Source organism: Lactuca saligna, chromosome 1 (assembly GCF_052625555.1).
Source record: "Lactuca saligna cultivar CGN05327 chromosome 1, ASM5262555v1, whole genome shotgun sequence".
In the NCBI taxonomy this organism is placed as follows: domain Eukaryota; kingdom Viridiplantae; phylum Streptophyta; class Magnoliopsida; order Asterales; family Asteraceae; genus Lactuca; species Lactuca saligna.
In genome coordinates this window covers 183,365,361-183,377,940 of record NC_136417.1, presented here as the reverse complement: position 1 = coordinate 183,377,940, position 12,580 = coordinate 183,365,361, and the positions used below count along the sequence as shown (strand labels likewise).

Here is a 12,580-nt window from a genome sequence, read left to right as displayed (position 1 = left end):
CCACGAAGCTTAGTGAGTTCCCCAAAATACCACATATGACACATATTAGTCACTCGAGGCTATAACTTTGTGGGTCCGTGGACCCTACTCTGTGAACTTTCCGGTTCTAACTCTGTGAACCCTCCGGTTCTAACTCTGGAAACATTCCGGTTCTAACTCTGTAAACATGCACAACATAAATCACATAGAAGAATGAAATACAACAATCAATATATATATATATATATATATATATATATATATATATATATATATATATATATATATATATAATATACATATATAACACTGTATCACATAACTCTATTTACCTACTCAAGGTAAAGTATAGTGAGAAGACTCACCTGGCAAGCATGAAGCAGATATCCTCACACTTGCATCTCGAACTCACCACCATCTATCACATAAGGCAAATTCTCTCTTGAACATAACTCTGGAGACTAGACTCAATCCTCTCTTGGCACCCTCTTAAGGGTAAAAGACCATTTTACCCCTTCTTGGCCCAAAGGCCACATTGCTGACCAAACCCTAAAAGTCAACAAAAGTCAACGATCAAACTTTGACCCAACTTGCCAAGTGCACTCCGGTGACTTGGCGAGTACACACATGTCCACTAATTCTTTGTCTCGCTGGGTACGTAGAGTCTCTCCCTATGCTCGATGAGTCATACTAGACAGGAATTGCGGGGCCTCCCCGACTCAACTAGCCGAGTCTCAAGAACAACTCTGCGAGTACCATCTTGAACTCTAGTCCTCTAACCCCCTCCTGACTCACTGAGTCATCCCCCAAGTCGGCAAGTCTATTCACTGAGCAATTTACGTGAAACCCTAACCCTACTTGCCGAGTCTCAAGAAAAACTCAGCGAGTTCATGCCATGCACAAACTCTACTGACCTCCTGAGGTCAGATCTGTTTCCCCAAACCATAGATATGGCCTCCCCAAGCATGAATGTCACGTAAAGTTTGAAACTTGATGCTCGTATAAACACATCAAGGCATCAAAAGGAGATTTAGACCCAAAAATGACAACCTAAGGCCAATAACCCCAAACTAGTCCATAAAGCTCCAAGGGTCAAGGTCTCTGGACCTCTTTGAGTTCAGATCCAAGGCATAAACTCTAATAGGGACCATTTTCTCCACATAATCACTCTCCAAAGGGGTTAGAAAACCCTAAATCTAATGATCAACACCAAAACTGAAGGAGGTTCGAATCATTACCTCAAAATGATGTCTCTGAACTCTGGAACTGCTTGAATCGCACCTTCTCTTTGCTCTTGTCACCTTCTTCTTGCTAAACCAAGGGTTCAAGGAGCAAAAAGTGACTTCTTCTCCCTCACAATGATTTGGCTCACTTAGGGCTCTCTCAAGGGACTGGTAGCCGCAATGGGAGGCTATAAGTGCCCTTAAATAGGCTCCAAACCCGGGGGATTAGGGTTTCATTAAACAGCGTGGACTCACCGAGTCCGGACGTGAACACGGATGAGCATCTGCGACCCTACTCGGCGAGTCTTGGCTCCAACTCGCCGAGTTCCTACTCAAACTCCAAAATCATTAAATAAAATAATATACCTGGGAAATCAGGATGTTACAAGACACATCCATTTTCCTAACCTATGAGACTTAATGACACTTTAAAAAGAAAAACTCTTCGTTTTCCATAACTTGAGGACAAATTATGGAGTTCATAAAAATCATTAAGATCAAATATTCCAATTAACACAATATTCAAATAATTTTTCTATTATCTAGATTAAAGTCATAAGTAAAGATAATTCACATCAACAATTTTCAAGAAATTAGCTAATCATATAAACTAATACAAATCTTGAAACTTTGACAATTATCCTTTGAATACTCTTGGAATTCATAACCTAAAGAGTTAATGAATTAGACATTTCACATCCATAACTTATGGAAGTTTTAAAACTTTTAAGATCATAACTTTTAAATAGACTTTTGAGCTCCAAAATTTTATGACAAAATTTGTAACTCCTTAAAAACATTTAGATCAAAATTTTAAAATAAATAAAACAATCATATTATTCTATCTTTTACTAAATTGACCTAATTCAACTCTTGTAGTAAAATCAAGTAATTATTTTAAATTTGACAAACTTCATGTTTTTTCACTTTGTTTTCAACATTGAAAATCAAACATTTGCATCAAATATAATAGAAAACAACATGTGGCTCTGAGACCACTGTTGGGTTTTGAGCATTCTAACACTCCTATGGTGTACATGCAACCCTATAAACCTTGGATCTATGTTTTATCTATTATACATGCAAATATAAACTTTCCAAGGTATTACCTAAAACTAGCATACAATTATCATATATAACACAAGAATCTAGTTAGGATAACATACCTTAGTGTAGAGCTTGAAGTCTTGATGTATCTAGCCTTAAGATCTTAGCCCCAATAGTGTTGAAGCCTCAAGTGGAATCATAGCACATCATGAACAAAGGATGAACTTGAGAGAGAATCTCCATGTACCCAAAACCCAACATGAACTCCAAGAATCACTAGTAGCGATTTTGTGCAATGAAGTATGTATTTATATGTGGGATTTCTAGGGTTAGGGATATAACCCAAATCCATACCCCATGGGTTTAATGATTGATGGTTCATGTGGCCTAACTCTTTATGTGTACATACATAAAGCTGGGCCAACATGGATCATAAGCCCAACATGTATAAATATAACTAATTAAAATAATTAGTCCCCATAGATTTAATTAGTATTTTTTGATCACTAAGTTAATTCTAGATTAATTCTTGATCAATACTAATTAAAACATATGATTTGATATTAATATATTATACCTTATAATATATTAATAAATCATATACAACATCTTCTCTCAAAAGTCCATCCTAACAAATTGCCCTGAAGATATGAAACCCAAATGGACCATGCTACTCTCGGGTCAAGTACATACCAATAATAGTTATTGGCTTAAACATCTAATCCAAAACAAACAACACCTCTCCCAGATTTAAATAACAAGTATGATATCTTGTCTCATGCAGCTTCAACTATCACGATCCATAGGCTATAACTCGTCCTATCTACATGAGGACCGCCCCCAAGCCTGTGATGGATGCATGATAGAACACCACAAAATCCTCTACTCCCTACGAGAGTGTTAATAATGGAGCCTTGCACATATGCTGATGCAGGGTCTTAAATGCCCTATACTCCTCAGGGCCCCACCGGAAATCCACCCCTTCCCCGTCATACGAGTGAGGGGTACTGCAATCTTAGACAAAACCTGAATGAATCTATGGTTGTACCCTGCTAAACCCAGAAAGCTCCTGATGTCCAAATAAGACCTCGACCCCTCCCACTACATGACTTCCTCGATTTTCGCCTAGTTAACCGAAATCCCCTCCTGATTAACGAGATATCCTAAGAACTAGACCTCTCTCAACCAAAACTCATACTTCGAGAACTTGGCATATAGTCGTTCTTGCCTCAGAAGTCCAAACAACTCCCTGAGGTGCTCCATGTGCTGCTCTCGGGTCTTAGAATACAACAAGATATCATCTATGAACACAATGACCAAGCGATCAAGCATCAATCTACATACCCGATTCATCAGGTCCATAAATACTGCTAGCGCGTTGGTGAGCCGAAATGGCATCACCACATATTCGTAATGACTATAACGAGTCTGAAACACTGTCTTCTTCACGTCCTCTTCTCGAACCCATACCTGATGATACCCCAACCTCAAATCAATCTTGGAGAACCAAGATGCACCGTGTAATTGATCGAAGAGATAATCTATCCTCTGGAGTGGATGACGATTTTTCACCATCAACTTGTTCAACTCCCTATAACCGATGCACATCCGGTGCTAACCGTCCTTCTTCCTGACGAAAAGGATTGGTGCTCCCCATGGAGAACTGCTAGGTTGAACGAACTGGTTGCCCACCAGTTCCTGCAGCTGAGAAGGTAGCTCCTGCATCTCAGGTGGCACCAACCGGTATGATACCTTGGTGATGGGAGTCGCTCCCGACACCAAGTCGATCTGGAAATCGACCTGCCTCTCTCGAGGTATCCCTGGAAACTCCTCCGGGAACACGTCGGCAAACTCCCTAACTACTGGAACCTCTGAAACTGTAGTGTGATGCATGACCCGCGTATCCACCACATATGCTAGATAACCCACACACCAGTGTTGAATATACTGTCGAGCCCTAGCACCTGAACAAAACCCTAATCCCACTCTGGTTCCCTCACCATATACAATTAGTTCTCCCCCACTTGGGTTTCGAACTACCACTTGATGGCCCTCGCAATCTATCATGACACCAAAACGACTAAGCCAATCCATCCCCACGATCACGCACACCTCCCGCATGGGAATTGGTATCATGTCTATCGGAAAGGACACTCCGAAGATCTCCAAATCGCATCCTTGGTAGACCGAAGAAGCAGAAACTCTGTGTTCTTTGGCGATAGAGACTCGCAACGGACAATCTAGCTCTTCGGCTGCCACACCGAACACCCTACTAAATGTATGATAAATGAAAGACCGAATCGCCCCTAAGTCAAATAAAACCAATGCAGGAATGGAGTTCACTAAAAACATACCTAATCACATGTACAAGGGATAAGCAGAAAATAAATATAATAAATGAGATAAGGATAGAAACATACCAACAACCACAACCGGTGCTACCCTGTCCTCTTCTGCCATAAGCTGGAAGGCACACCAATGAGCCTTTGGAGGCTCTGCCTTAACTTGCCTCCCATCAGAGATCCTCAATCTAGCTGGCGTAGGAACCTGCACCGGTTTAACGGCAAGCAATAGGCAGTTGGCCTTCAAGTGGCTAACCCGATTAGAGTGATAACATAACCTCAAACTCGAAACTGGGACGGCTTGGAAACAATCCTTCACATAATGCCCCTCCTCGCGACACCTGTTACGCCCACTATGGGTTCGACAAATCCCAGAGTGACCCTTCCCTCATTTCCTACAAGTACGGCTATGCTGACCCCCAGTCCTAGAATCAGCGGTCTTAGACCGATTCGACGCCGGCTGCGACTGTGTCCGGGCCTGCCGCTGCTCCCTTAACTGTACCTCAATCTCCAACCCACTATGGGCTCGACAAGCCCCGAGTGGCTCCTACTCGTCCCCTTCCGATGTTATAGCTGATGCAGCTGCAACGACAACCATCTCTACAAGGGCTGCATGTCACTTGTCGAAGTACTCGACCATGGCAATATTAATAGACCCAAACATCTCTGATAGTTTTGGTCTAAACAAAGTGGAAAACTCATCATGCATGATCTCCCGAATCCTAGCATCCAACTCATATGTCCTCATCTGCACCACAGGCTCAGGTGCTGTTGGCCCCTCCTAGCCCCCGTCTCCTAATCCTGATCCTTATCCTGATCCTAATCAGGATCCAGTTACAAGGCTTTTCGTCATCACCATTCAGAAAGATACCAAAAGTTATCAGATAATCCACATAAAGAACTGGGAACCAACTCCCGTCTAATCCGTAGGGGTTGTGACTTCCTTGCTACACGTATGGGTCTTGTGCTTTTAGTAGTAGGGGCCCATACTACCTTCCACACCTACCCATATTTGTCTCAAGTATCACCATAACACCCTAGAAACATACATGCATCTAGTGGTCTCTCATCCTCACCCCTAGAGGAAGGCTAATTGTCTCACAACTGTGCTACCGATCTTACACATCCCACTCGTTCATGAAAATTGCACCAACCTACCCTAAGTCCCTAATCACCAAGAACAATTCATAAGGCCAAATAAAACATTCTCAGGCTAGATGATCTTAAATATGTACATCTGTGATACATACACAAGTAACTATACAAATGATGCCAATCTCATATAAGAAAACCCTAGGCTAGCAAACATCATGTAATCAGACAATTCTATCATGCAATTCCTGAAGATCCCTAGCCTAATACTAACATGTCGTTCTAACTTATAAGATAACCAAATATTGTATGGTATTTTGGGGTCTACTTACTGGCTCCGGTTGATCGTACACCCTGCATCCTCCTTTACTTATTTTGAAAACCATTTAAAAAAAAACATTTTGAAAATCTTTCCTTAATTTGAGACTAGATTCACACGAATGGTCCTCCAATTCACTCAAACCAAGGCTCTAATACCAACTTGTATGACCCTCAGACTTCAAACCAATTTAAAACTTTTCAAAACATTTAAAACCAACAGTTATTACAAATTTGTTTTCAAAATAATCTATATCAGAGTCTTTCCATGAAAAATAAACAAAACTAGAGGAGCTGTACGATCATGCCTTCACTTTGCCGCGATCCCCTGATGTATGTGAAACAATAAACTGAAACAGTAAGCTCGATAGCTTAGTGAGTTCTCCCCAAATACCGACGCACTACACATAATAAATACAAAAATAACAACATATACTGGGTCCACAACTCTACAGACTGGATTACTGCTTGGGCCCACAGTATGAGTCCGGATTGCCTTCCGACCACAACTCACATCTAGATTACCAGCGAGCCTACAGTACGAGTCTCCCTCAACGCGTATCTTCAATGCTCCGGGGTTTTTTTGTTTCCGCTCGGAGTAGTATCACATCAACCCATCCCACATAATATGTCGACATATAATACAACTAATGCACATACAAATAATCACATGATAGTAGACGTAGTCCTATAGATCTACCTAACTGGCTTAGCAACTAACATGAAACACTAAGTTATACTACCATTGCTAGGACATTGTATAGAATGGGTCGGTCTTCGCGCCTTAGACCCCTTAGTACAGTGAGGATAACTCACCTCGCAACTACCGACTCAAAGGATAAGCTCAAACTCTCAAATCACCGCCCAAACTACACCACTTATATTCGCCACACAATCATGTTCATAAATTCCAAAAATGCCCCAGAAGTTGAAAAGTCAACCCTTGGTCAAAGTTAAAGTCAAATTCAACTGCCAAGGTTAACAGTCCATGTTGACCTAAACTCGTCGAGTACACCAATCACTCGTCGAGTTCCTTACATAACTCGTCAAGTCATCGAGTCATTGAGTGACTCGTCGAGTTCCTAATATTTGTAGCCGTGAACTCCTTGGCCAGCTCATCTAGTTTCTCTTGCAACTCGCCAAGTTCACGCGTGTCCAAATATTGGGAAAATCCTAGCTGACTCGTCGGGTCTACGACAATCTTCATCAGACTCGCCGAGTTAACCGTGCAACTCGTCGAGTCCCTTCAGTCCTTCATCCAAACATATGCTTTTAAAGCCATTGTATGGTTCCATATTGCAGATCCAAGTCCCCAAGGCATGGTTATCACGTAAAGTTGCAAACTTTACGTGCGTGCAAGGCTCTAGAGACTCTAAATGACAAATCCAAGATTGCAATGGAGCTTTACACATTAGGAGAGTCTCATTCATGCAAAAGCTAGAAGCTTTATGGACATAGAGACCTAAAGGAGTTCAGATCTGAAGTTGCAACTTCAGATTTTAGCTCAAACATAAGAAAAGCTTCCTAATATGCTAGATAAGACTTAAAAATCCACCCAAAAGAGGTCTAGAATGGAATGAGGTCAAGATGACGGCTTAATACCTTCCAAAGGGTGCTCGGTGAAGTAGATCTCTGATTCCCACGAGTTCCTCGCATCTAATCACTTGTTCCCCAAGCTTTTCTCACCAAAATCCTTCTTCAAAGCTTAAACACACTAATGAAGCATACACACACACACGAATTAGGGTTTTGGAATGTCAAGAGGTTGTAGAGGGGACGCTAGGGAGGCCAATAATCCTTTAAATAAGGTGTAAAACCCTGGGAATTCGGGTTTCATCCTCCGACTGCTACTCGTCGAATCCTTATTTGGACTTGGCGAGTAGGTCACTTAAACACGTTGACCAACCCGCTACTACTCAAAGAGTCGGACAACCAACTCGTCGAGTACATATTGAAATCAAACACATCTTATATCAAAAGTCAATACCTGAGAATCAAGCGTTACAAATTCATATTAAGAGTTCTATAGACATTTGTATGTTTTTTATATACATTCCGTACGTTTAATGCGGGTCATAATCTAATTGATATTTTATTTTTAAAATTAGAATTTAGTGTAGTGTGACGCTTGTTATATTATTTTAAAACTTTAATCCAATTATTTCTATAAAGTTTTCAAGTAAAACTAATGATTGTATGCCTTAGGTTTGTTCGTAGATCCGCGACCAGTACAAAAAATAACATGGCATTACCGGCGACAATGACTATTGTCGGCGACAACATTAGTTGTCGCCGGTAGTGATGTCATTATCGTCAGTGTTAATGTTAAACGACTCAATCCGTGTTAGTAGTGTCTAGTAAATCTCATCCATCCGATTGAGTGAAAGAATAAGAATAGAAAATTGAAGTATCACTACAAGAATAATGACCATTAGTGGCGATAGGGGTCGCCGCTAAAAGTCCCGAATGTCGCCGCTAATAGGTTGCCACTGTTGGCTCATCGCTAATGTTTTGATTTGTCATCGCTAATGTTTATCGTCGCCACTAATGCTCTTTCGCCGTTAATGCTATCTTTCGCCACTAAAATTGTCGCCGGTAATTGTAGTTTTTATTAGTTTATTATTTTATTTTATTATTATTTTTTTAAAAACGTGCTTTCCATATACAAACAAATGTTATAAAATTATAAAAAATGGTTCTAAAAATATAAAAACATATAACCAAAAACGCATACATACATGAACAAATACATAAATAATTGACATACCGAAAACACATATACATACATGATACACACACACACACACACATATATATATATATATATATATATATATATATATATGTATATATATAAAAGACATACATACAAATACACATACATATACAAAACATACATTCAAAATGCAAAAATTAAAATAAACATATATAAAACATGTGGTGCTTTGTAATCCGGAGTAGAAGAGTGGTGGTGGAATGGTGGCGGTATTCCATCAATATGACCAATTTTCCGGCCAATTTCCGGCAAGGCGACAAACAACAACAAATTCCGATCTTCAGCAAATACAACAAAGGACTAAAACAATCTGACACCACCAACGAGTATGTCACATTGGGAGAATATAAACAAAACGAAAAACAGAAAATGAGTTGTTGCCAGAGTGGTGAAGAGAAAAGCTTTCACAAAAGAGGGAAGAATGATCATAAAGGAGGTTATATCTACGAAGAGAATTGACGGTGAGGACTTTTAGCGATAACATATCGAGTGTTAGCGGCGACTCCTTTGGGGGTAATTTTGATGGTCAAAATTTTTGAGTATTCTCGGCGACACATTTTGGGAGAAACTTTGGCGGTCAAAATTTTTATGTATTTGTGACGTTCTCGTCGCCACTATTCGTGTCACAGCTATTAGTATGCACGTTATCGATTTTCAATCCTTGGATTAGAGACAAAATCAACAGATAAGGTTTCACCTCCTACTTTGATGCGGATCAGATGGATAGGCAGTACCGGGGACGGTTTTAGCGGCGATAGACACCTTTAAAAGCAATACATAATGCGAAAGTTACATATCGTCGCTAATGGTGGCTGCCGCTACTAAAAGCATTGATGGTAATGCCTATTATTCTTATGGTATATAGAATATTTTGAAAAAGAATATGTATGGTCGCTACTTGTTAATGAAGTATTTATGAATACTTAATTTGAAGATTAATCAAACCCTGTTTTTTTATGAAGCCATCTGCTTTGAAGATTTATCAACCCCTGTTTTTTTATGGAGCCATCTGCTTTGAAGATTTATCAAACCCTGTTTTTTATGAAGCCATCTGCTTTGACCAATTCGTTGATTGGCTTGGCACTTACTTTCGTTTATTTTATATACTCTTCTACGTACAACTTCTTTTCCAATTCTTTATAACTAGTTGGGAATTGTGGTGGTCATGCATTAGGTTAATGATTGAGGAATGCATGTTCCTGCTAATGTCAACTACTTTTTGCCCTTTGATTGTCTTACTTTAACATGATTTGTTCTAAACAGTGGCTAACCTTGTCATCTATATAGTACATGTTTGCTAGATATAATAATAAATATTGGGACCCTAGAAAATAGTAACATTGTTAATATGACAGTTTTCCTATCATGATTTTTTAAACGGCCTCATCGTGTTAATTTATCAAAGTCAAACATTTGTTTTTATTAATTTTCAGTAATATATAAATGCATGCCATGTGGTGACAGCGATATTTATATCGTGTTCAAATTATTGGGCTTCCCTAACAAACTATAAAATGTAGCATGATATCGTTTACATTCCACATATCCCACAAAGAAGTTTAACTTGTGAAAGTCTTTCCTATTAGAAATGGCTGGTGGAAAGAACTTATTCGGGATTTTCATGCTTAAATTAATGGTCCTAGCACTGTTTACTTTACATGCAGAAGGCCAAGGGTTGAAAGTAGGGTTCTATAAGAAATCATGCCCTCAAGCCGAGGTGATAGTGTCTAAGGTTATCAGCGATGTTATGGCTGTAGCACCATCTCTATCTGGCCCTCTTTTGAGAATGCACTTCCACGATTGCTTCATTAGGGTTCGTAAAAGCATACTCTAGCAAAATATTTTAATTCCCTTCTATATGCATGCATCGTAATTTACATTCTTAAAATACTAATACAACTTGAATGCCTCTCTTGTTCATAGGGTTGTGATGGATCTGTCCTACTGGATTCTCCAACGAATCAATCCGAGAAATTTTCACCACCAAATCTAAGCCTAAGAGGGTTCAACATTATCGATAGGGTGAAGCTGGCGTTAGAAAAGGCCTGCCCAGATGTGGTTTCATGTGCTGACATTGTTGCATTAGTTGCTAGAGACGTTACAGTGGCGGTATATATTATTCTCTTCTCAAATCTTAATTTCGGAAATGACTTTTTGTATCCAGTTTTCATTTCAAGTTGCACGATAACCAATTGTGTTTTGTTTTTTGTTTTTTCATTTGTTGACAGACTAAGGGACCATTTTGGGAGGTTGAAACAGGCCGAAGAGATGGAAATGTGTCTTTATTCATTGATCCCATAACCCCAGTGACAGGCTTACCATCATTTGCCTCAAACATCAGTGTTTTGAAACAATCCTGGGCATTACGGGGCCTAAGCACGAAAGACCTTGTTGTTCTCTCAGGTACATTCTTCTCAATTTCTTACGTGAAATTTTCTTTAAGAAAAAATCTATCACGACAATGTCAGCTATGTATTTTTAAATGTCAGAATCGAATCCAGTTGAAACGCACCATTTAATAATCCTTATACATGTGGATTCTTGATCATTAATTTATAGGAGGGCACACCATAGGGATATCTCATTGTTCGTCATTTGATAGCCGGCTCTACAACTTCACCGGTAAAGGTGATACAGACCCCACCATGGACCCAAACTACATTGCAAGATTGAAGTTAAAGTGCAAGCCAAATGATCAAACCACTTTTGCTGAGTTAGACCCAGGAAGCTTCAAGACATTCGATGACTCCTATTTCAAATTAGTGACAAAGAGGAGGGGGCTTCTTCAATCAGATGCAGCCTTACTCGATGATCCAGAGACTAGAGCTTACATGATTCAAGCTACTAGCCGTGGTTCCACATTCTTCAAGGACTTTGGTGTGTCTATGGTTAACATGGGCAGGATTGGGGTCCTTACAGGTTCTCAAGGTGAAGTTCGGAAAGTGTGCACCAAAAGTAACTAGTCCTCATTTTATACTAAACCAAAATAATACCTAAAAATATCTTGGCCGATATATGTTTGCATGTTGATTTAATCTTAAGCTTAAGATTGATTAGTGAATAACAGACATCCATCAAAGAGTGTGCTACGAGTCTGATCCCGTACACTTTATTTTCCCGGTATGTCATTCTATATAGACACAAGACTTCTTGTTGCTATGTATTCAGTTAAAATTTTCAAAGTTTTTTCCACTATTTAAGTGTATTATTCTTGATTTGTTGATTTTTAAATGAAAGGCATTCACCAAAGAGTGTATTGCCCTAACGGTTGTATTTGTTCTTGCTCATGCAAGCCGTTTGAATATATATATATATATATATATATATATATATATATATATATATATATATATATATATATATATATATATATATATATATATATATATATATATATATATATATATATATATATATATATCATACCACACAATTTTTTTAATTAAAATTATAAAATAATATTCATAGAAATCAAAAAATAGTTATCAACAATTAAAAAAACTCACCACCACTCACCACCCAACCAACACCACTCACCACCCATCACTACACACCACCCACCTCTACCACCACCTACTACCACTTATTACCATCTACCACCACCACCACCACCACAACCACCCACACACCACCCACCACCACCACCATCACAACCCACCAACACCGCCCAACCACCACCACCCGCCACCACCACCCACCTCCACCAACTATAACCACCACCCACCACCCATCACTATCGAGCACCCATCACTACCCACAACCCACCATTACCCGCCACCACCCACCCCGCACCGTAAACCCCA

General features: G+C 39.5%; 1 protein-coding gene across 1 annotated transcript; it reads left to right on the top strand.

Moving 5' to 3' along the window:
* The first annotated feature begins 10,334 nt into the window (after positions 1-10,334).
* LOC145046604 (peroxidase 27-like) lies at positions 10,335-11,841 on the top strand. Its single transcript, XM_078994892.1, has 4 exons — positions 10,335-10,590; positions 10,701-10,886; positions 11,006-11,180; positions 11,337-11,841. The coding sequence occupies exons 1-4, from the start codon at positions 10,366-10,368 to the stop codon at positions 11,738-11,740; spliced, it is 990 nt and encodes a 329-aa protein (XP_078851018.1). The 5' UTR covers positions 10,335-10,365; the 3' UTR covers positions 11,741-11,841.
* Positions 11,842-12,580: the final 739 nt, after the last annotated feature.